This window comes from Podarcis filfolensis, assembly GCF_964270895.1.
Source record: "Podarcis filfolensis genome assembly, chromosome: 16".
Taxonomy (NCBI): Eukaryota; Metazoa; Chordata; class Lepidosauria; order Squamata; family Lacertidae; genus Podarcis; species Podarcis filfolensis.
This window is the reverse complement of record NC_139620.1, coordinates 20,477,618-20,502,233: the sequence shown is the minus strand read 5'-3', so window position 1 is coordinate 20,502,233 and position 24,616 is coordinate 20,477,618. Positions and strand designations below refer to the sequence as shown.

The window sequence follows — 24,616 nt, the reverse complement described above, 5'->3', positions numbered from 1 at the left end:
GCATTATTGAAGAGCAGCATAGATGAAACCCAGAGAGATGGCCGCATAGTTCTATAGAAGCTGAATCCACATCCAGGGAGATAGCTGGTGCCTGGGATAAAGATAGCTTATCAGGCCAGGAGGCCTCTGAAAAGGATTCAGGATTAATACAAACGCTTAAATAGCTGATGCAAGGTTATTCCGAGGGGTGAAATTTACTGCTATTTCAAGAGACTACACAGGCTCTTTTGACCACTAGCTCACATGGGATTCAAGAGCAATGTTTTGACATTGGGCCATTCATTTATTTTCTTTAACAACTTGAAAGTTCCCAGTATTCGTTTTTTTTAATGAAGTAGATTTATTATTATTAAAATAATAACAACATTAATATCCAGGGTTACAGACAATCAATTCAAAGAAACAAAGCTCCAGCAATCCCATACACCCTTAATAAGGTAGGAGTAGATCCAGACCTTCTGAGCAGATAATATAGGTACAATTACAACATAAGCATATATTCAATTCACCTGTTTCTTTTTATATATTTGTATTTTAAAATAGATTTATACGTTAGTTGGCCAAATAACTTTCTAAGCATTGTACACAGTAATTAAACACAGCTAAAATCCACATCACTGTTCAAAAGAAAATTGGCATAAAATAATTATCATGAAAAAACAGGAATTAAATCAGTGAACCTTTTAAAATGACAATATCGATGTCAGGTCTGGGTAGGCTTGCTGAAATAAAAAATGCTTTTCAGCAGGCATCTAAAACAGTAAGGGCACCTGCCTAATGTCAATTGTTGTTTTTGAAAACCCATGAATTTTGCAGCAACAGCATAAGAACAGAAGAAGACCCTGCTGGATAAGGCCAATGGCCCATCCAGTCCAGCTTCCTGTAGACAACCAGATGACTATAGGAAACCCACAAGCAGGACCCAAGCACAAGAGCATCACCCCTGTGGTTTCCAGCAACGGGCATTCAGAAGCATTGCTGCCTCCAGCTGTGAAGGCAGAGCAGAGCCATCCTGGCTACCAGCAATTTATATCTTCCATGAATTTGTCCAATCCTCTTGTCAAGGCATCCAAGTTGGCGGCCATTGCTGCCTCCTGGCGAAGGCAGTTCCATGAGAAGGCTATCCATGGCTCCAAGGCATGATGGCTCTGCTTTGCTTCCACACTCAGAGCCACGGATGCTTCTGAATACCGGTTTCTGGAATAATAATAATATAATAATAATTTATTATTTATACCCCGCCCATCTTGCTGGGTTTCCCCAGCCACTCTGGGTGGCTTCCAACAGAATATTAAAATACAGTAACCTATTAAACATTAAAAGCTTCCCTAAAGAGGGCTGCCTTCAGATGTCTTCTAAAAGTCTGGTAGTTGTTTTTCTCTTTGACATCTGGTGGGAGGGCATTCCACAGAGCGGGTGCCACTACCAAGAAGGCCCTCTGCCTGGTTCCCTGTAACTTGGCTTCTTGCAGTGAGGGAACTGCCAGAAGGCCCTCGGCGCTGGACCTCATAGTCCAGGCAGAATGATGGGGGTGGAGACGCTCCTTCAGGTATACTGGACTGAGGCCGTTTAGGGCTTTAAAGGTCAGCACCAACACTTTGAATTGTGCTCAGAAACGTACTCATGCTTGGAAACCATGCAGGGAGGGAGGGGGGTGAATTCAGATTCTGCTTGCAGTAATCCCACAGACATCTGGTTGTCCACTGTGAGAATTGGATGCTGGGCGAGATGGGCCATTGGGCTGATACAGGAGGCTCTTCTCATGTTCTTATGAGTATGAATGGGGTGCTGGGACTGATGGAAGTTGGAGTCGGAAACAAATGGAGGGTGGCAGGTTGGCAAAGGACAATTTGGGGCAGTTGAGGCCTTCCCTTTCATTGAGTGCTCCACACCCAAGGAAGCATGGGCCTGCATACACACTATCTCTGTGGTGGTTGTGGCTTCTCCCAACAAACTGTAGCTGGCTCTTTCCTGAACTACATTTTTACCATTATTATTATTATTATTAAAACAAAAAAAATTTTTTTCCTTCCAGTAGCACCTTAAAGACCAACTAAGTTAGTTCTTGGTATGAGCTTTCGTGTGCATGCACACGAAAGCTCATACCAAGAACTAACTTAGTTGGTCTTTAAGGTGCTACTGGAAGGAAATTTTTTTTTTTTTGTTTTGACTATGGCAGACCAACACGGCTACCTATCTGTAACTATTATTATTATTATTATTATTATTATTATTATTATTATTATTATTAATATTATTACCCCACCCATGTGACTGTGTTGCCCCAGCCACTCTGGGCAGCTTTCAACATATATAAAAACATTCAACACTACACATTAAAAAACTTCCCTATACAGGGCTGCCTTCAGATGTCTTCTAAAGGTTATATAGTTACTCATTTCCTTGACATCTGATGGGAGGGGGTTCCACAAGGTGGGTGTCACTACCAAGAAGGCCCTCTGCCTGGTTCCCTGTTACTTCACTACCCATGCCAGAAAGCCCTCTGAGCTGGATCTCGGTGTCTGGACTGAACGATGGGGTGGAAACACTCCTTCAGCTATACAGGGCCGAGGCCGTTTAGGACTTTGAATTGTGCTCCCTCAACAAACTACAGTTCCCGGGATTCCTGGGGAGAAGCCATGTGCTTTAACTGTGTGGTGTGTGCACCCACCCAGCCCTTGTCTACAGAATATCATGCTGTGGCAAACCTATTCCACTTAAACAGTCCCACTTGACCGTCTCCATATAGATATGCAATGCAACCCTGCCTTATCCACTGTCTGCTGCCCTTCCCCAAAAAAGCATCCCAAACCAAGCCATAACAGCAAAGAGGATGGCCCAAACTCTGATTACGGCCCTGGTCACAGGGAGGCAATCCATCATCTGTCTCCCAACATGGCAGCGTGATAAAGAATCAACAAAGTTTTCCTTCCAGGGTTGGGATTCCCACTGAGTGGGTGGCTCTTTGTGGCTCCCTTCCTCTCCCCTCTCCCGCTTTATCTAATTTCCTCATATTGTCACAGGCAGGAGGACTATCTCTCCCATGGTGTTCTCCCCCCCCCAAAGCCTCTTGCAGCATGCCCAGCTCAGTGAGATGGCCGAGGGAGGGGTGTGTGCGTGCAGGGGAGAGCCTTGTCTCCTTCCTATCTCCCCAATAGCTCAAGCTTGATGGGCAGAGGAGGGCTCATTTATCAAAGCTGCCACATGCTTTGATCGCTGACAAGAGACCTTCCAGCACAGTCTGTAAATTGGGATGGGGCATCTCCAGGGCGTGAGCTGGCTTCTGCTGGCTGAAATTTTCGGCTTTGCTAGATCAAAAGCAATCCACTACATTGGCAAGCGGGTGGCAGTGGGAGGAAAAGGCAGGATTTATGGAACTAGCAAAAAGTACATAGGCACATAGGAAGCTGATGATGATATTTATATTTATTTATTATTCTTATGTTGTTTTGTTGTTGTTGTTGCTGTTGTTTACTACCTGTCCTTCACTGTAAAGCCTCAGGGTGAGTTGCCACATTTAAAACCCAGTGCTGAAAACAATTTAAACTTACAATCACAAAAATTAAATACAGGGTGCAAAATACATTGCTTGAAATAGAACATGTTCTTTCATACCCACACCAAGGAAATTTTACTGAATCAGGCCATTGGTCTGTGCAGCTCAGTATTGTTTGTACGAAGGGCAAGGAACCTTTTTTGGCCCAAGGGCCGCATCCCCTTCTGGGCAACCTTCTGGGGGCCACATGTGCATGGTGGGTGGGGCCAGAGGCAAAAGTGAATGGAGCAATGCAGGCCAAATTTAACTTCATGCTGTAGGTTTCCACACCCACCCACCAGTCAGTGATAAACACCCTATCTAGGGAAGGAAGATGTGTTATCAGAGTTCAAGGACGTATTCCAGCCAGGGGAAAAGCGTTCAGGCAGTGTATGAAGGAAAGGTGGTAAGGGGTGTGTGGCCTGTGGAGACCCCCAAGGGCCAGGCAAAGACCTGCAGGGGCTACATTCAGGGGCATAGCAAGAGAGGCAGGCAGACTCCTCAGAGGCCCCCTGGTGCCCCCTTGGGTGGCTGGCCCCGCCCCTGCCCCCTGGCGCAGGACACGCATGCCCCCCCAAGCTCCTGATCGGCTTGCTCTGCCACTGGCTACATTTAGCTCCCAGTCCTGAGGTTCTACACAGACTAGCAGCAACCCTCCAGGATTTTAAGCAGGGGGTCTCTCCCATCCCTACCTGGAGATTGAATCAGGAAGACCTTATGTCTGCAGAGCAGTTGCTCTAACCACTGAACAACACTGCAGCATATCATAACCATCTCTATGTAAAAAGGGCTTGCGCCTTTGCATACAAGGTCTGGAGGCTCAGTTCCTTTTTTAAAGTTAAAGGATCTGGATTACAACCATTTGGATTACAACCACGTCAAACCCGGAAGTGCGTGTCCCTTTTTTTTGGATTACAACCATTTTTTTGGGGGGGGGGGAGGCCCCATTGGTAAAAGTGTGCCTTGGGTTACAACTTGTTTTGGTTTACAACTGGACCTCCGGAACGGATTATGGTTGTAAACCAAGGTACCACTGTAATGAGAGGGATCAGCTATGGTCATATGTGTTCACACAGGGATGTACCTCGGGTTAAGAACCTAATTCATTCTGTTCTTAACCTGAAACTGTTCTTAACCTGAGTTACCACTTTAGCTAATGGGGCCTCCTGCTGCCACCGCCGCACGATTTCTGTTCTCATCCTGAAGCAAAGTTCTTAACCTGAGGTACTATTTCTGGGTTAGTGGAGTTTATAACCTGAAGCGTCTGTAACCCAAGGTACCACTGTAGCCTGTATCCAGAAAAAAAAATAAATCTGCAGCAAGGTAGCCCAAATTCAACATGGATCCAGTTAGTGCCGTCATGTGACCATAACATGGTTTTCATGCAGTGAATAGTTAAACTATGGAACTCACTGCCAAAGGAAGCAGTGATAGCCACCATAGTAGATGGCTTTTGATAGGAACTAGCCATGATAGCTGTGCTCTGACTTCACTCTCTGATGCAGTCATGTTTCTGGATGCTGGTAACAACAGGAGGGGAGAGGGCTCTTTTGCTGAGGTCCAGCTTGCAGGCTTCCCATTGAGGTATCTGGTTGGTCATTGTTGAGGACAGGGTGCTGGAATAGATGGGCCATTGACCTGTTCCAAGAGGCTCGTCTTATGTTATATATTAACATGGGATGCTGCCTTATACTGAATTAAACCCTTCGGTCCATTGAGCTTAGTATTATCTGCACTGACTGGCAGCAGCTCTTCGGAATTGAACCTGCAGGTGCTGGGGACCTTCCGCGTGCAAACCAGATGCGTTGCTGCTGAGCTACAGCTTTCTCCTCTTGCCCAACAAAAGAGAAATCCATCCTCCTCCTCCAGTTCCTACTTCTCCTTTGTCTGTTCTGCACAGTTCCCAATGTGCATCCCCTCCCACATGCACACAGTTCCTTCACAGGCTTCCCTTTTGCTCTGCAGACAATGCCTGCCCTATACTGTGTTGTTATTTGTGTATTATGACAGCATCTATTATCATCACCATTATAGACCGCAAGCTAGACTGGGGCGTCTCCGATGCGGGAGCCTGCCTGACTTCCATCCAAAGAGCTGGGTGAAAGGAGATACGCTCCTCTCTCTAATCTTGCTGCTGTTGTTTCCACTGCCCCTTCCAGCAGTCAGACACTTATTTTGCGTCGAGGTCTCAGCAGGGGTGCAATTTAATGGAGGGCATTAAAAAACTGGATCGTACACTCTCTCACACACATACCGTGCGTCAGACAATATGTTGCTATTCCTGCGGAACATTTACATTTCCGCTCAGCTCACATCTTCTGCATCTAAGAGGCGTTTTGCAGGATCAGGCCAAAGGGGTCCCATAGAGCCCAGCATGCTGTTCTCAGAGTGGCCAAGCAGACCTCCCAACGGGAAGGCAGAAAGGAGAATCTGAGCACAACAGCAGTGCTCTTCTCATTTGTAATTCCCAGCTGGTAAGCAGAAGGATTTTAATCCTGTGTGGTGCTGGTTGTTTCTCCTCCATGAGCAGATTCCATGTGTGCCCCCCATGTGGGCAGCCATCTCCCCCACCCCACCAGAAGGTGCAGCTCTGGTTTCATTCCCTACAAAATAGGGACTGAAAGAATTCCTTGATCATCCTCAATTCCCCATCACTGAATGTAAGAAGAGCTTGGCTGCTGGATTAGGGCAAGGGACCACGAAGCCCAACATTCCGCTCTCAGATTGCCTAACCAGAAACCAAAATGAAAAGTCCAGAAGCAGGACTTGAGTATAACAGCAGGGCTTTCTGCACTTGTCATTGTGAAATCAGGTGACTGACAGGTGGGTGGCTCCACCCACCTGCCAAACTTGGCCTGTGTGTATGTTGGGGGCAGTGTTAGAAACTCAGATATATAATAATAATAATAATAATAATAATAATAATAATAATAATAATTTATTTATACCCCGTCCATCTGGCTGAGTTTCCCCAGCCACTCTGGGCGGTTCCCAATCGAGTGTTAAAAACAATACAGCATTAAATATTAAAAACTTCCCTAAACAGGGCTGCCTTCAGATGTCTTTTGAAGATAGGATAGCTGCTTATTTCCTTCACATCTGAAGGGAGGGTGTTCCACAGGGTGGGCACCACTACCAAGAAAGCCCTCTGTCTGGTTCCCTGTAACCTCACTTCTCGCAATGAGGGAACTGCCAGAAGGCCTTCGGCGCTGGATCTCAGTGTCCGGGCTGAATGAAGGGAGTGGAGACGCTCCTTCAGGTATACAGGACCAAATGGCTCCTAAAATCAAGGTTACAGTCACCCAAACGGAATGTCTAGTTGCCATTTTGGGGGGCAAAACAGTTCTAAAGCCTTATTTTTCAAAGGATGGACTGATTGTGATTGATTCTCATTTAAACATCTGGCTAGTTCAGATGACAACCTTGAGCTAGGTTAAGAATTTTGAGAACTTAAAGAAGAAAAGTCACTTGACCCAGGGACAGCCCACATACTTATTAGCCTATTCTGACCTCTTTTTCTAAATGGTGACTGCTCCTCCTCAGGCTGCACAGAATAAGCGTTCCAGAAATTCATTTCAATTGTGCAGAAAAAACAGAACTGATGGAATTCTACAGGATGGGGTATTAGTATGTGAAAACAGCTCAGATCCAATGATGCCCAGGTATGCACCTTCAGATGGTTGAGACACCTGATGCCCAGGTATCTTCACTTGGTTGCAAGTGGCTGAAAGCCAGGTGCAAAATGCGCCTGGTGCCTGGTTATTTTTGAACACTGGTTGGGGTGGGGGAGAGATAAGGATCCAGTATAGTGGTTGGATTCAGTTCTTGATATGGGCCTTTGGTCTGATCCAGCAGGACATCATATATGTCTCACAGTGTTCCTCATTCATTGTGTGTGTTTTTTTTATCTCTTCATCTCTTCAGACGAAGAATGCTCCACCACAGAACATCCTTACAAAAAGCCCTACATGGAGACGTCTCCTCCAGAAGAAGACCCTTTCTATCGCTCCACCTACTCCCAGCAGCAGGGACTCAATACCAGTGCATACAGGACTGAGTCTGCTCAGCGCCAAGCCTGCATGTACGCCAGCTCTGCGCCCCCTACGGAACCGGTGCCCAGCCTAGAAGACATCAGCTGCAACACGTGGTCCGCTGTGCCATCCTACAGCAGCTGCACAGTGACTGCCATGCAGCCTATGGACAGGCTACCTTACCAGCACTTCTCTGCCCATTTCACTTCTGGCCCCCTCATGCCCCGGCTTGCCACAGTCGCCAACCATACCTCATCGCAGATCGGGGAGACGCATGCCATGTTCCAGCACCAGACCTCCGTCCCCCACCAGCCAATTGTCCGGCAATGTGGACCTCAGACAAGCATACAGTCGCCTCCCAGCAGCCTACAGCCAGCAGAGTTCCTTTATTCCCATGGGGTACCCCGAACCCTCTCCCCCCACCAGTACCATTCCGTGCATGGGGTGGGCATGGTGCCAGAATGGAGCGAGAACAGCTAACAAGGCAATCAAGGGAGAGGATTGCTGGAGAGATTTCACTGCAAACTAAGAGTGGTGTTTTGTTTGTTTGTTTGCAAGACTCGTTTTAACTGAATGTTAATATCTAAGCACTCGAGAGATGGACAGTGTCCTATCCTCTGGGCAGACCATGGTATTGTATCTCCTGGCTTTCCTTTCTTGCGACCAATGACAAACTGATCCATGCTGTTCCACCCTGCCCCACGCCATACAGCCCCCCCCATGCCCAGACATAGCCACACTGAGTTTGCATTGCTTCCACACCAACTTGTGCCCTTGCACAACATTATAGTTTGGTTTTGTTTTCAGGTGAAACACGGGAGTTTTGCTACCTTTCTTGACACACGGAGAGTGCTCATACAAGACGATCAGAATATGTCGTGTTTTCTTTTCTCCTCTCTCTCTCTCTCTTTCTCTCTCCTTTTCTTTCTTTTCTTTGGTGTTGATATTGACATTGTTATATAATAAATGATAATATATATCTATCTATCTACATCTATCTATATATTCCTTGGAGTCTCGCGAAAAGAACCTGTCCCTTTTCACAGAGACTTAGAAAGGGTGAGGAGGGGATTCGAGGTTGAAGGTTTCTTTTTAAAGGGGTGGAAGTAATTCACAGGTAAAACACTTTGGTACCTACCTATGACAGGCACTTCAACTTTGAAAAGTTTCTGGCCTAATTTCGCTCCATTTTTATTCCTGGTCCATTTTGTAATGTGCCGCCATCTAAAAATGGACCACACTCAACTTGATCATTTTGCCTTCTCTTTGTCTTCCTCTGTTATAACTAGGGATGGGGGAGAAATTCCATTCTATTTACACTTTTGAAAACAGCATATGAAGTGAAATGCACTCATCCTTCAAAATCTTCATGTTTACTAATTTTGCAGTGCAGTTCTCCAGCCAATGTGTGCATAAAAATGCACATATTAAGGAAAACATTGCACAACAATGCATGGCATTACAGAAAACAGTTTTGCAAAGAAGAAGAAGAGTATATTAGACAAAATCACATGCAAAAATGTGTATATTAGAAAATCACACTAAACAGATCTGGAAATGTGGAGAACCGAACTTAAAGTTAGAAAACTGAGAAATGCAGAGAAACCAATATTGACAGGTTCACCCACCCCTAGTTATAAGAGAGTTGATTTTGTATGGCACAGATATCCTGTTTTAAATCACAAACAGATTTGTTGCAGCATAAGATTTTGTGCAGTAAGACAGACAGGAAACCTGTTTCCTTCCTGATGTCATTGGACTATAGCTCCCTCATCCCTGAGCATTGGCCATCCTGTGTGGGGCTGATGGGAGGTACAGTCTGACAACATCTGGAGGGCCACCATTTCCCCATCCCTGGACTAAATAGTCTACTTCATCAGATTCTTCAAGCCAAATTAGAAGTTATGCTAATAGCAGCCACACATCTAGTGCTCTGCTCCCGCTAAAGTAAGAATGGTGGGCCATTGCCCTCCAGATGTTGCTGGACCAGCTCTCATAATCCCTGAACATTGGCCACGATGGCTGGGGGTGATGGAGTCCAACAACAACTGAGGTTTTCCCATCTCTACTGCAATGTCTGCTAAAACGTATCCATGATTCAACATAATAATGTTCTCTCTACATCACACCATTAGCAGTCTTGAATAGAAGGTGTGAGAAAGCATGAAAGCAGGACATGGGGAAGTACTGCTGGGTCTTATAATACAGTGAGGGAGAAGAATAGTATATTGGCTGCCCTTTTTGGTAGAATTCAAAAGAAGATCAGCACTCACACCATTTTCTAGCACGAGGTTGGGAACCTGTGGCCCTCAAGATGTTGCTAGACTCCAACTTCTATCACCTCTGTTCATTGATCATGGTGGCTGAGGCTGATAGGAGTTGGAGTCCAATCGCATGTCCCCCAACCCTGCCACTATTGGGAAAGATTGATGGTACTGTGTTTTTGCATAGCAAGCACATCATCCAGCAAATCATGATGTTCTCATGCATCTCATCTATGTCTTGTCTTGAAAAAGGACCTCTCCATCTTCCACCTCCCCCAGCAGATTTACTAATTGCCTTTGCACTTTGAGTTTGCTCATCCCTGGTGTCAGAGGTCCTTCTATTTAGGGCAAGAGTAGTCAAGCTGTGGCCCTCCAGATGTTGTCACACTCCAGATCCCGCCAGGCCCAGTCAGCATTGCCAGTTGCAGTCCAGCAACATCCCGAGGGTCACACGTTCCCCATCATTTAATTAAGATTGAGACTGAGATGCTGCAGAGCAGAAAATCCGGATCAAGTGCACTTTTGTCAGCATCACTTCTTTGTCCCAGGACAACAACAAAAATGTGGCCACCACATCAACTGAATTTTTAGATGTTTTGATGAAGTTACAGATAGGTTCTCTAGCCTCCATCAGATTATGGGCACCAGCTTACCATGAAAGAAACTCAAAACTATTTTTATTTTTGGAGTTAGCACAACCGAGGTCCATGTTCTCGAATGGAAATCAGGTTAGGAATCCCCCCAGATGTTGTTGGAGTCCAAGTCCATAAGCCCCAACTAGGATGATAAGTGATCAGCGATGATGGGACTTGATGGGTCCTTGACTTCTTGTCCGTCCTGGTCCTCTGCTACAATCCCTAAAGTATTCTGGGAAGAGGTACAAGAAGTTCATGGCTGCTGTGCAAATATGACACCTGTTTCTTACCCATTTCCCTAATGCCCACGAGCAAATGGTTATGTAGAGGTCCATTTAAAAATGCTTCCTTTGGAACCCAAAGCACTGTCTGGAATGACACATCACGTGAGGTTGTCCTTCTGTCACCAGCTCTGCTGAAATGTAAGTCTATGGTGGAACAATGGGGTTGTATCCAACCAAATTCTATTCAAATAAAACTCATTGAGATTAACGTACCTGTTAGTCATGACCCTTAGCTGCAATGGGTTTGCTCTGAATGCAATGAAAATTACATGCAGTTTAATGACAGGAGCCTTATCAGCAAAGCAAGTTCCTCCAGGTTAAATATTGCTTGATTTGGATGCAGTTACTACAGGGGGACAATATAAATTAGTCTGTACTAACGATGGTGTCAAAGATCTGGCAGTTTGGATTTGGGGGGCATTGAATACATCAAATTTGTAAGGGTTGATTTTTTTTTTGCCACCAAAACCCTTCACAGCATTATTTTCTTGGGTACTTTGCTGTGCATAGAATTCACTTAATCCTGACATTTTCAACAGTCCCTCAGCATACACATACACTTCACATACACTTCTTGGACCAGATCATGTCTGGTCTTGCCCCACCTTTCCCCTGAATTGTCCAGTATCATAATTTCTCCTACTTCCTGGTTTCACCTCCTTTTTGAATTAGGCAAAAATGAGGTTGATCCTATCCAGTCATACTGGATACCACATCTTATATTCTTGAACACCAATAAGTAAATTCACATGACCTGAACACTTCAGAATGTCATTGAGGGCAACAGAGAGTAAAAACTAGTGAGGGCAATAGAAAGAAGCATTGCCACTGAGGAATTTGTGAGCAGTGAGGAAAACCACAATGCACAGTTGTGCGCTGTTTGGTTTCTTTCCTTCAGTGCATGTCCATTTTTTAACCCATTAATGGCTTTTACAACTTCTTTTTTAAAGTTGTCCCTCTAAAGTGATGCTGGCCCTCCCTAGGACCATTTTAATGAATTCCAGTGTTTTGAACCCCCCCCCCCGAAAAATACCTGAAAGTAAGTTTGATGTGGGAAAAAAAATAATTCTGTGCATTTAATAACAACCGAAAAACCAAATTTGTAAAAAATGATCATTCTATTTGTCTTCCTGTATAATTTTTCTTTTTTTCTTTTTTTTGACATATCTGCTTATGTTAACATGGGACGTTAAACAAAATCTGTGTTTAGAAAGTGCTGAGAAAGGTTGGGCAGTTGTGTGTAGGTAAAACAAAATCTAATTGCAGGGTTCTTTGGATGTAATTATTTTATTAGTGCTATTTATTGATAAATAGGTATTCTGCTAAGGCATAACAGGTAATAAAATCAGCCACACAGCTGGTCAGAAACTTTTAAATTTTATTTTGTTGATACTTCATTGGCAAACTTGAATTCCTTTTCCTCTCTTCCTTTCCAAACTGTACTTAAAAAAAATACAAATGACCCTAATTATGAAAATGGAATAAATATGTATGCACGGGAAAAAAAATGAATGACTGTCCACATGCATGGGAGACTGAGGTCACAAATATGTTTGCGTGTCTGTTTCTAAAGGGGTGGGAAGAACCTTTACCTATCTAATCTTTCCATATTTTTGTGTGACAATTTATGTCTAATAAATACCAGGTGCTCTGAAGTACAAGGTATCTGAATACCTGTTTTCCCCTGTGTCTGTGATGGATACCTGTGTCTCTGGTAGAGGAATGGGTCCTTCAAAAACCCTGATGGGAAGAAAGTTGGATGGCAACCTTTTACCTGCACCCTCATTCCTCACTGGTTCCTCTTTAAAAAGAAATGTTGGAGCTAATGGGATAGAAAATAACTACAGTGGTTTCAGGGCTGGAGTAGTTTCATTCGCATTCCAGAGGTGAGCAGCTGAGGCTGGTCCATTAGCGCAAATGGGACACTCCCCCAGAGACTGAAGGGTACTGTTGGCCATTCCTCACCTGCATGATGTCTTGCATGCTGGCATCATTCTACAGGTGGCAGATGGTATAAGGCCCTCCTAGCCCTGCACAAAGGGGTTTTGAGTTGTTCTACCTGTGGTCTAAACCACAGAGCCTAGGGCTTGCCGATCAGAAGGTCGGCGGTTTGAATCCCCGCGATGGGGTGAGCTCCTGTTGCTCGGTCCCTGCTCCTGCCAACCTAGCAGTTCGAAAGTACGTCAAAGTGCAAGTAGATAAAAAGGCAAACGGCATTTCTGTGTGCTGCTCTGGTTTGCCAGAAGCAGCTTAGTCCTGCTGGCACGTGACCCGGAAGCTGTACGCTGGCTCCCTCGGCCAGTAAAGCGAGATGAGCACTGCAACCCCAGAGTCGTCTGCGACTGGACCTAATGGTCAGGGGTCCCTTTACCTTTACCTTACTAGTCGATTAATCAACAGGCAAAGAAAATAGTTCCCATTCAAAAACTATGTGACAAGCCAACCCTGCTACATAGAATAATAGAACTGCAGGGTTGGAATGGACCCTGAGGCTCATCTAATTCAATCTCCTGCCGACTAAAGCATCCATGACAGATGGCCATCCAACCTCTGCTTTAAAACCTCCAATGAACTGAAAATTCACAACCTCCAGAGGGAGTCCATTCCACTGTGAAACAGCTCTTGCCAGAAAGTTCTTCCTGATGTTTAGTTGAAATCTTTCTTGTAACTTGCTCCTTTAGAGCAGGAGAAAACAACCCTGCTCCATTTCCCCCGTGACAGCCCTTTAGATATTTGGAGATGGATATTGTGTCTCCTCTCATTCTCCTCCTAGCCAGGCTAAACATACCCAACTCCCTCAACCGTTCCTCATAAGGCTTGGTTTCCAGATAAGGGCCACTCCAAAGTCTACCTGGATGCCACCATTACCTGTAACACTAAGAACACACATTAAGGGATTGTGGAGAGGAATGGAGTCATTGCAGAAAGCAGGAACTGCCGGTCTTTAGGTTCAAACATTAGCATCATCTGCCTGGGAGAGAAAGCAGGAGAATCCAGATTGCTAGAGAACCGTGATGCAGAATTGGATGCCCTATCAAACACTAGGTGGTGGATAGCTGTTTGACTGTGTTTCCAGGAGGGGAATGACCCTGCCTCCCCTTTGACCTTAGAAGCCTTCCCACATCTGATTTCTTTAAGAATTACATCTATGTTGGTTAGTGTCAATGTCAGAGGGGATGAGAGAATCTTTCACTTATTTCAACTGAAACAGAAACATGCTTGTTAACCTCAACGCATAAGACCAGCCCTGCTGGATCAGCTCAAAGGCCCATCTAGTCCAGCCTCCTGTTCTCACAGTGGTGAAGCAGATACCCACGGGAAGCCCACAACTAGAATCTGAGCACAAGAGCACTTTCTTCTCACTTGTGATTCTCAGGTATTCAGAGGCATACTGTCTCCAAAAGTAGACACAACCATTGTGGCTAGTAGCCACCAACAGTCTTTATCTCCATGGATTTGTCTAATCCCATGTCGTCCAGGTTGGTGGCCACCACTAACTCTTGGTGGGAGCAGATTCCCTCATCTAGCTATGCACTGGGTGTGCGTGTGGCAACATCACACAAGGACCGAGCCTCTACAGAGGGAAGACTTGCCTCCAGTCGTAATATTGTATTTGGGATGCAGGGTGATACAGAAAAAAATCTGCCTTAAAAATTTGGATTGGACAGTTTCAAGAATGCTACAATGATTACCCGTCCAAATTTGGGCCCCGTAAAGTACCTGTGCCAAAGATTTGGCTTGAAAAACTTCTAGGGCTGCTGGGATGTATTTGCTGCCTTCGTATGGAAAAAACAGGACAGCATCTTAGCACTTTGGATATATATGTGGGTCACAGCAGCGAACTTGCAGCACTGCATTTTTCAGGAGGTAGAACTACATACTGTATATTTGAAAACCAAGTGTATTATTCAACCCAGTTCAAGGTGCTCATGTTAGTGTTTAAATCCCTAAATGACCCAGGCTCCGAATACCCTCTCGGGCATTAAGATCAGCTGAGGTGGACCCCCTTGGCTGTTCCACCCCCCTCAGAAGCCTGGGGAGGTGGCCCATGGGAGGTCATTCTTTGTGGCTGCCCTTAAGCTGTGGAACTCTGGAGTTGGGTATGTTTAGCATGGAGAAGGGAAGGTGGAGAAGTCACATGTTACCCATCTTCACATATCTAAATGTGTATGGAAGATGGAGCAAGCTTGTTTTCTGCTGCTCCAGGGAAGAGGACCCCAACCAATGGATTCAAATGACAAGGAAGGCAGTTCCGATGAAAGATTGAGAAGAACTTTCTGACGGTAAGAGCTGTTTGAGATAGTGGAAGGGACTACCTGGACTCTCCTTCACTGGAGGTTTTTGAACAGAGGTTGGATAGCCATATGTCTGGAATTGGTCAGTTGTGATTCCTGCATTGCAGAGGGTTGAACTAGATGGCTGTTGCAGGATGCTTCCAACTGCAGTTTTATGATTCTGTAACTCCTCCCCACAAACATGCATCTGGCATTTTTATGGTACAGCTTCCAGGAAATGCTGAATATACACTTAAGGTGTATATTTTAGGACCCACCTTATGTATACCTGAAGGAGCGTCTCCACCCCCGTCGTTCTGCCTGGACGCTGAGGTCCAGCGCCGAGGGCCTTCTGGCAGTTCCCTCATGACTAGAAGCAAAGCTACAGGGAACCAGGCAGAGGGCCTTCTCGGTAGTGGCGCCCGCCCTGTGGAACGCCGTCCCATCAGATGTCAAAGCAATAAACAACTACCTGACATTCAGAAGACATCTTAAGGCAGCCCTGTTCAGGGAAGTTTTTAATGTGTGACATTTTAGTGTATTTTTGGTTTCTGTGGAAGCCGCCCAGAGTGGCTGGGGAAACCCAGCCAGATGGGCGGGGTACAAATAATAAATTATTATTATTATTATTATTATTATTATTATTATTATTATTATTTGATTCTGAGTTGATTTAAACTGTTTTTAATAGTGTATTTTCATTGTTGGAACCCACCCTGGGACCTTAGGGTGAAGGGCTAAAAAATAGTAATAATATTAATAGCAGCAACAACAACGATCATATCCCCGTCCCCTTCATTTTCAGCGATATAACAGCAAGGTCTTTCCACAGGCTGTTCTGTTTCTTAAAAGTGAGCAAAGGGCCTACGCAGGATGAGGAGGGGAAGGATCTTTCCAAGGCCACAGTTTCCACCCTATAAAAGCGCCTGCTTGAGAATAAATCCATTTTTCTTCCTCACAGTATTAAGGCTCAAGAAATTCCATGGAAAATAATTTGTCAAGATTTCTGGCTGATCAAAGAAGCGTATAAAAAGCCCCCGTTTCTTTCTTTTTTTAAAACCCCCCAAAATAAATAAAAATGGCTAAAGAAACCCCCCTCCGAGCTCAGAACGAATTGGCCATCCATTTACCCAACTGTCAGGCAGGGGTAGCTCAGTCCTTAACGTGTCTTTAGCAGGAGCCTTTGCCAGAAGGAAGCAATTCTGTGGCCACTGTGTGTCCATGCATGGGGTATGTTAATGATTAGAATATCTCGGCCCAGGGGATTCGGTAAGATATGACTCAGATTTGCAAAAGCCCCATAAATCTCCCTTCTTCTTATACAAAATGTGTGCTTTATAGCTTTTTCTTGGCCGATGGCATACATACATAACAGAGCACGGTGGGTTTGCATCTGAGCTCCCCAAACGAGTGTTTTTCGTCTTTGGGCTCAAGCCATGAAGAACAGGCTCTTTTCTGTGCGGTTGCTACTATTTCCTGGCTCAAGGTGAATGCGGACAATGGCTGGTAACTTACTATGGGGGCGTCTCTTGCAATTAGGGATGCAGGTTGCTGCTGGTATAATATAATATAATATAATAATATAGTATAGTATAGTATAGTATAGTATAGTATAGTATAATAATATAATATAATATAATATAATATAATATAATATAATATAATATAATATAAAATATATAATATAAAATAGAATGTAGAATCGGCAAAGTTAACAGCTAAAATAAGATGACCTAATGATGATTGTTTTGTGGAAGAATGGAAGCTTTTTTCAAATTATTTAAAGAAATACTATAGTAGGATCAATTTGCGATCAGGATTTGAACTATGAGCCACAGAAGGAATTGGAGATTATTGTATTGCTGTTATGGTTCAAGAGAGAGAAGGCAGGGTGTAGCAAGGGGGAGAAATGAAAATGAAAATTCACCATAAGAACACAAGAAGATCTCTGCTGGATCAAGCCAACAGCGTCCTATTTTCACAGCAGGCAACCAAGCTGTCTGTGTGTAGGGTTGCCATATTTCAAAAAGTAAAAACCTGCACTTGACAAGCCTACCTGTGTGAATTCTGAAAAGAGCAACACCTGATTGCAAAGTTCTCCTGATACGCACATTCCTAGATGCAAGTTCTCCTAATACACTTTTGTTTGTTATTTTCATTCATATATTCAGTTTATATGCACCCTAGTGCATTTGTATTTGAACAACATGACTTGTTGAGATGTAGGGCAAAATTCAGAGAGGTGAGATTGTCGAAGAATGGCTGCATTTTGGTTCATGTATTGTTTCCAGAAAGGCAAACTGGGTAAATTTTCCTTTAAATGTGAAATGAATCTAATTTTTCCACCATCTGTAGTTGCAATGCACCTTGGGAAAGATAAATCATGAGAACTACAAGCACCACAATGCACTGGGTACCTCTGAAAACACCCCGGCTATCATTAATGCAATCCAATCAAATTCCAGTTGTATGGGCCATTTCTGAGGATTGCTTGGACTTCTACCATGTTAAAATCACAGAGAGTATTTTTTTTTTTTAAGTACATCAGATAATTAGAAACTAATCAAAATCCCAGCCCACAAGGAAAGCCTCAGTGGGTTTCTGGTAGGAACACCTGGAAAAGATTGATCAAGACGTGGTCGGTGGAAGGAGATGATTTATGAGGAGTAAGCCTTGCTTAAGTAGGAGTTCTTTGGAAATATTGCTGCGGCAACTCTGGAGGGGGAAAAGCCCAGGGTTCTTCTTGAGTTACCAGTTTGTCAAGAAAAATCACTTGATATGGTTCCATGATAAAAAATTATTGCTTTGATTTGCCATCCGCAAAGCTCTCCATCAGGGAAAGCCCTGCTCACTTCAATGGGATTGAGTCGAGATGGTGCCAGGAGATTTCAGGTTGCCGTTTATGACGGAACAAAGTGACGAGTTGCAGGCCAGCTGAAGTCACTTCCCTAGAATTCAGTTCTAGAATCGTAGAGTTGGAAGGGACCACAAGGATCATCTAATCTAACTCACTGCAATGCAGGAATCTTTTGCCCAACGTGGGGCTAGAACCCACATCCCTGCGATTAAGAGACACATGCTCTACCAACTGAGCTACCCCAGCTGGAACAAACTCCAGACCGATTTCCACATTATGGGTCGTAGCCTTCTCACTTCTGCTCATGAGTGGGCAGTAAAATGGCAAGTGCGATTCTATGTAAACAAGAGTAAAGTGATGCACATCTCCAACATATAGGTGATCTGTTCTTATCCATTTTAGCAAGTTTTTCTGGAGTTTGGTGCCATCTATACTTCATTGTGTTTTCACTGAGATTGTAGCAGGCCGTGAATTTTATGTCTTCCCGCCATAATTTTCCCCATTGTTCCATGTAAATATTATAACCCAAATCTTGCGCCCATCTCACTACTACAGCTTTCACTTGTTCTTCCTTTACCTCCCATTCCAATAGGAGGTCGTATACCCGTGAGATTTATTTTCCTTTACTTGTGTTCAATACCAGGAGTATATATGATGATAATTATATTAATCTTCTTATATCTTATAGTGTGGTGGTTTGTTTGATTTTTCTGTTATTTATTTGTTTGTTTGTGTATTTGTTTACGTCTGTTTCTCATATATGTATTTATTTTAAATTAATAAAGATATATACAGTGGTACCTCGGGTTACATACGCTTCAGGTTACAGATGCTTCAGGTTACAGACTCCGCTAACCCAGAAATAGTACCTCAGGTTAAGAACTTTACCTCAGGATGAGAACAGAAATTGTGCTCTGGCGGCGCGGCGGCAGCGGGAGGCCCCATTAGCTAAAATGGTGCTTCAGGTTAAGAACAGTTTCAGGTTAAGAACAGACTTTAGTGGTACCTCTGGTTAAGTTCTTAACCAGAGGTACCACTAAATATATATTGAGGCATAAGAACATTGAGGCATAATTGAGGCATACGGACACTAGAAGGCATATTGAAGCATAAGAGGCATTGAGGCATAAGAATATTAGAAGAGCTCACTGGATCCGGCCAATGGCCCAACTAATCCATCATCTTGCTCTCACATTGGCCAGCCAAATGCCTGGGTGAAGCCAGCAGGCAAGATTCAAGTACAAGAGCCCTCTCCCTTTCCATGATTTCCAGCATTTTTTCTATTTTTATTTTTTATTTATGCTTTATTATCCATACATGCATCCATACATTAATGACAAATCTTCTTTATTCTACATAAATCATTTTTTTCCAAAAACTCAAATTCGACAAAAGAATATAAGTCTTCCTACAACATTCATTTGACTTCCCGTCCGTTCCAGCAATTGGTATTCAGAATTACTACTACCTCCAGCTGCAGAGGAAAAGGATAGCCATGATGGTTAGTAGCCTTCAATAGCCCTCTCCTCCATAAATTTGCCTAATCCTCTTTTAAAGTTATCTAGTTTGGCGGCCGTCTCTGCCTCCTGTGGGAGTGAGTTCCATAGTTTAACTCTGTGCTTTGTGAAGAAGGGCTTCCTTTCATCTCTCCTGAATCTTCCCTCATTCAGCAGCTGTATATCTTTTCACATATACACTCATGGGGTCTGATTTGGTGGTGACTGACCAATTATAACTCATAGCTTTCTGTAGGCAGGTAGCCCTGTATCGGGACATTTTTAATGTCTGATGTCCCACCCCAGTTCATTTTTATTGGTTTCTGGTTTATTTAGACATACATTCATCATATCACACAGTAACAACTTAATTTTCCTGTAATTAAACATATATTTGTAAAACCTAATAAAAGACAAAAACAAAAACAAAAATACATGCTTGTTTATTTGATTCATTTGTAATCCATTTGTATTTGACTTCCTTCCCCTTCTTACTTGGGTCCTCAGTTTTATTTAATTGACTGCCCCTCCTAACATGGCCATTTATTCAGTAACCTAGTTCCTTTATATTTTACTGTTTTTTGTTTTTCTTTATTGGAATATATCCAAACAATATTTGAAAGACCATTATGGAGAATTAAATTTTTTGACTGGTTTAGAATAACCCCTATAAAGAAAAAAAAGTAAAAATAGACAAAATAAAAATAAATGTTTGATGTTTCATTGTGGTTTTTTTTTATATTCTGTTTGAAGCTGCCCAGAGTGGACACTCAGGTTGCGAACGTGATCGATGCAGGATGCACGTTCGCAACCCACAGCGGGGCGTCTGTGCACACACGGGTTGTGATTCGGCGCTTCTGCGCATGCGCAAAGCGCAATTTAGCACTTCTCCACATAGGCGACCGCCAAAACCCGAAGTAACCCGTTCCGGTACTTCTGGGTTTTGGTGGTCCGTAACCCGAAAAATTGCAACCTGAAGCATCTGTAACCAGAGGTATGACTGTAAAGTGATGCATGTCTGGGCAAGAAACATTTTATGTATCACAGGCAAGCGCAAAGAAGCTGGCGAGTCCTCTACATCTGACTTCCATATGATTTAGTCGATAGAGCAGCTATTCTTCCTGGCTGCTCCAAGTTAGTATCTTTAAGTCAAATGCAACAGGAAAAGGAGCGAGAGAGAGAGAGAGATGGGGGCATCCCATAAATCACAAAGGCCTTCCGATTTATCTCTGCCCGTAATCAAAGGGAATCTAAAAGAAAGAAAGACCTGGGGATATCGGAGTTTGCTTCTACCGAGGGAAACCAAGAAATGGGATACCGTTACCTGCCTCTCTGCACGAGCCAGGACTTTAAACCACATTAAAATAATAGCTGCATTCACTTGCGGTTGCAAGAAGGATATTCTGTCCGAGAAGAGGAGGCATCCGGAATCATTCCAGTTTCAAAAAGTAACTTAACCAGAAGTTTTCTATATTAAAAGGGGGGGGGGGAAATCATTGACTGCAACCTTAAATGAGATAAATGACTCACCCTGGCTGTGCAAAGGGAGGACAAAGGGAGCCTCTAAAACCAGGTGGACACAGTATAAGCATTTGAAAAGGAAGAGCCCCCGCAAGAGCCATATAATGGCAAGAGTCTGCCAAGGAGCTCACTGAGGCCGCTATTAGGATATAGGAGAGATACGCATATAAGCCAAGAGAGCACCAGACGCTTTTTTAATTTACCGCGAGAAGAGATAGTGGGTGGCAGGGACGATGGCGGGAGACAGGTAGAGGAAACCGACCAAAGCTGGATTTGTCAGTCCCCAAATGCTGTTTAAAAAATATCAATGGTTTTCACAGGTGGATTCTTGCTCTAGCAGGTCCTTGCAACAAGTGGAAACAGATTAGGAAGAAGCATTACACTGAGTCAAGTTTGTATTGTAGATCAGTACTGTCTACACTAAAGCAATGACAAACCTAGACAGCATCTTAAAAAGCAGAGACATCACGTTGCCAACAAAGGCCCGTATAGTTAAAGCTATGGTTTTCCCAGTAGTGATGTATGGAAGTGAGAGCTGGACCATAAAGAAGGCTGATCGCCGAAGAATTGATGCTTTTGAATTATGGTGCTGGAGGAGACTCTTGAGAGTCCCATGGACTGCAAGAAGATCAAACATGTCCATTCTGAAGGAAATCAGCCCTGAGTGCTCACTGGAAGGACAGATCCTGAAGCTGAGACTCCAATACTTTGGTCACCTCATGAGAAGAGAAGACTCTCTGGAAAAGACCCTGATGTTGGGAAAAATGGAGGGCACAAGGAGAAGGGGACGACAGGACGAAATGGTTGGATAGTGTTCTCAAAGCTACCAGCATGAGTTTGACCAAACTGCGGGAGGCAGTGGAAGACAGGCGTGCCTGGCGTGCTCTGGTCCATGGGGTCATGAAGAGTCGGACATGACTAAACGACTAAACAACAACAACACTGTCTACACTGACTGGCAGCAGCTCTTCAGCATTTTGGGCAGGGGGTGTTCCCATCCCTACTCAGAGATGCTGGGGATTGAATTTGGGACCTTCTCCAAGCAAAGAAGATGCTCTGTCATGGAGCTACAGTGATTCCCAAATCACAGGAGACTGCCTTATACAGACTCAGGCCATTGCTTCCATCTAGCTCAGTATTTACGTTGATTGGCAGAAGCTCTCCGGGATTTTAGACAGCCCCATCTGGAGTTTCCAGGGATTGAACCTTCTGCATGCAGAGCAAATGCTTTGCCCCTGAACAAGGATCATATAATGAAGGAAGACTTACATATGAGCAAACATACATTGGCTCTCTGCAACTTAAGGATGTAAGAATATAATTGGCAGTGCTTTTTTCTGGGGGGACGCATACCCCTAAACATTTTTTAAGAAAAAAAAAGCACAGGTAATCGGAGACTGTTTTATCACTCAGAACATTGGGTTTCCCAAACGTGTGTCTCCAGCATTGTTTGGACTACAATTCCCATCAGCCCTGATCATGGGTCCTGCTAGGTAGGGATGATGGGAGTTGTAGTCCAAAAACAGCTGCAGACCCAAATTTGGGAAACTTTGATCTAGCTCATTACTGGACAGGTAGCAGCTCTCCAGTGTTTCAGCCAGGAATCTCTTCTCAGTTGTGCTTGAACATGCTGGGGATTGAAGCTGGGACCTTCTGCATGCAGCACAGATGCTCAATCACATGCTACATGCGCCCCACACAATTCCTGCTTCAAATTCACATTTGGCATGCATGCAACACTTTGGGCTGCTCAACACCCTTGGCCTCCACTGCAGTTGTAATAGTTACATCATGGGCGTTCAATGAAGCTGCATGCAGGAAGATCCAAGACAGAGAAAAGAAAGCCCTTCTTCACACAGCACATCGTTAACCTGTGGAACTTGCTCCCACAGGAGGCAGTGATAGCCACCAACCTGGATGGCTCTAAAAGAGGATTGGACAAAGTCATGGAGGAGAAGACCATCAAGAGCTGTTAGCCATGATGGCTATGCTCTGCCTCCGTGGCTGGAGGCAGAAATGTTTCTGAGTAACTGTTGCTGGAAATCACAGCAGTAGGGAGAGTTCTTATTATAGGTTTCCAAAGAGCCCTTCCATAGCCTCCTCCCTGGTGTCCCTCCTGCAGCGTTGGACTGCGGTGTTTTTGGGGAAGGCATTGTTCCTCAGGTGAAGGTGCCTCTGAGGGTCCAGGTTCTGGCCCTCCAAATATGGGAATTCCTTCTGAGGGCTCATGCTGTTCTGCCTCTGTTGTTTCCTGGCTCCCAACTGCTCTTCACTTGGGCTGGCTTTTTAGCTTCTGACTCCGAGTCCTGACTGCTGCTGAACTCTGGGGTCATAATGTCCAGACTCACCTCAAATTGTTGATTGTAGTCAAGCCCTGACACCATTACCATCAGTCTAATTTTGTAGCTTTTTTGCCATGGCAATTTAAAGCAACTTACCGTATTTTAAGCAAAGCACAAGCACAAACACATTGTTTCTTGAACTGAATCCATTCCGGGAGTCCATTCGACTCCCGAAACTGTTCAAAAACCAAGGCTCAGCTTCCGATTGGCTGCAGGAGCTTCCTGCACTCAAGCAGAAGCTGCATTGGATGTTCAGCTTCTGAAAAACGTTCGCAAAACAGAACACTTACTTCCGGGTTTGTGGCGTTCAGGAGCTGATTTGTTTTTTTGTTTTTTATTTATTTATTATAAGATATTTATTAGAATTTTACAAAAAGCAAAAATTTACAAAGTAAAAAGAGAACAAGAGAAAAAAGAAAAATACAAAAAATACAAAAATACATGGAAAGAAAAAAAATACAAAATACAGAAAAAGTAAATAGGAAAAATTAAAAACAAATCCATTTTTTTTCATATCTTGGATTTCATTTGCTTATTTCCCTGACCTCCTTGCACCTCCCTTTTTTGTATTCCCGTTCACATAGTCAGTTCAGCAAATCCTTACCCTCTTTCATTTATCTTAACTCTATATCTCAACATATTATAACTATATATTTTCATCTGTTATCAATCCATTTTTACATATTCTTATTAACCTTGTTGCTAATGCCACTTAATTTCAATCCAACATCATTTTAACATTCATTAATTTTACAATGTTTCCGCAAATAGTCTTTAAATTTCTTCCAATCTTCTTCCACCAACTCTTCTCCCTGGTCTCGGATTCTGCCAGTCATTTCCGCCAGTTCCATATAGTCCATCACCTTCATCTGCCACTCTTCCAGGGTGGGTAAATCTTGTGTCTTCCAATACTTTGCAATGAGTATTCTTGCTGCTGTTGTAGCATACATAAAGAAAGTTCTATCCTTCTTTGGCACCAATTGGCCGACTATGCCCAGGAGAAAGGCCTCTGGTTTCTTCAGGAAGGTATATTTAAATACCTTTTTCATTTCATTATAGATCATCTCCCAGAAAGCCTTAATCTTTGGGCACGTCCACCAAAGATGAAAGAATGTACCTTCGTTTTCTTTACATTTCCAACATTTATTATCGGGCAAATGATAGATTTTTGCAAGCTTGACTGGTGTCATGTACCACCTGTATATCATTTTCATAATATTCTCTCTTAGGGCATTACATGCCATAAATTTCATACCTGTGGTCCACAACTGTTCCCAGTCAGCGAACATAATGTTATGTCCAACATCTTGTGCCCATTTAATCATAGCAGATTTAACCGTTTCATCCTGAGTGTTCCATTTTAACAGCAAGTTATAC

The 24,616-nt window shown here is 43.7% G+C and overlaps 1 protein-coding gene across 3 annotated transcripts in view; it reads left to right on the top strand.

Annotated features, from left to right (window-relative positions):
* TBX5 (T-box transcription factor 5) overlaps positions 1–8,553 on the top strand; it is a 93,947-nt gene extending 85,394 nt beyond the window's left edge. For all 3 annotated transcript variants that reach the window (XM_083590297.1, XM_083590298.1, XM_083590296.1), the window contains exon 9: positions 7,460–8,553. In XM_083590297.1, the coding sequence (XP_083446423.1) occupies positions 7,460–8,046 (587 nt within the window). In that variant the 3' untranslated portion in view covers positions 8,047–8,553. The remainder of the gene's footprint in view (positions 1–7,459) is intronic.
* The last annotated feature ends 16,063 nt before the right edge of the window (positions 8,554–24,616 follow it).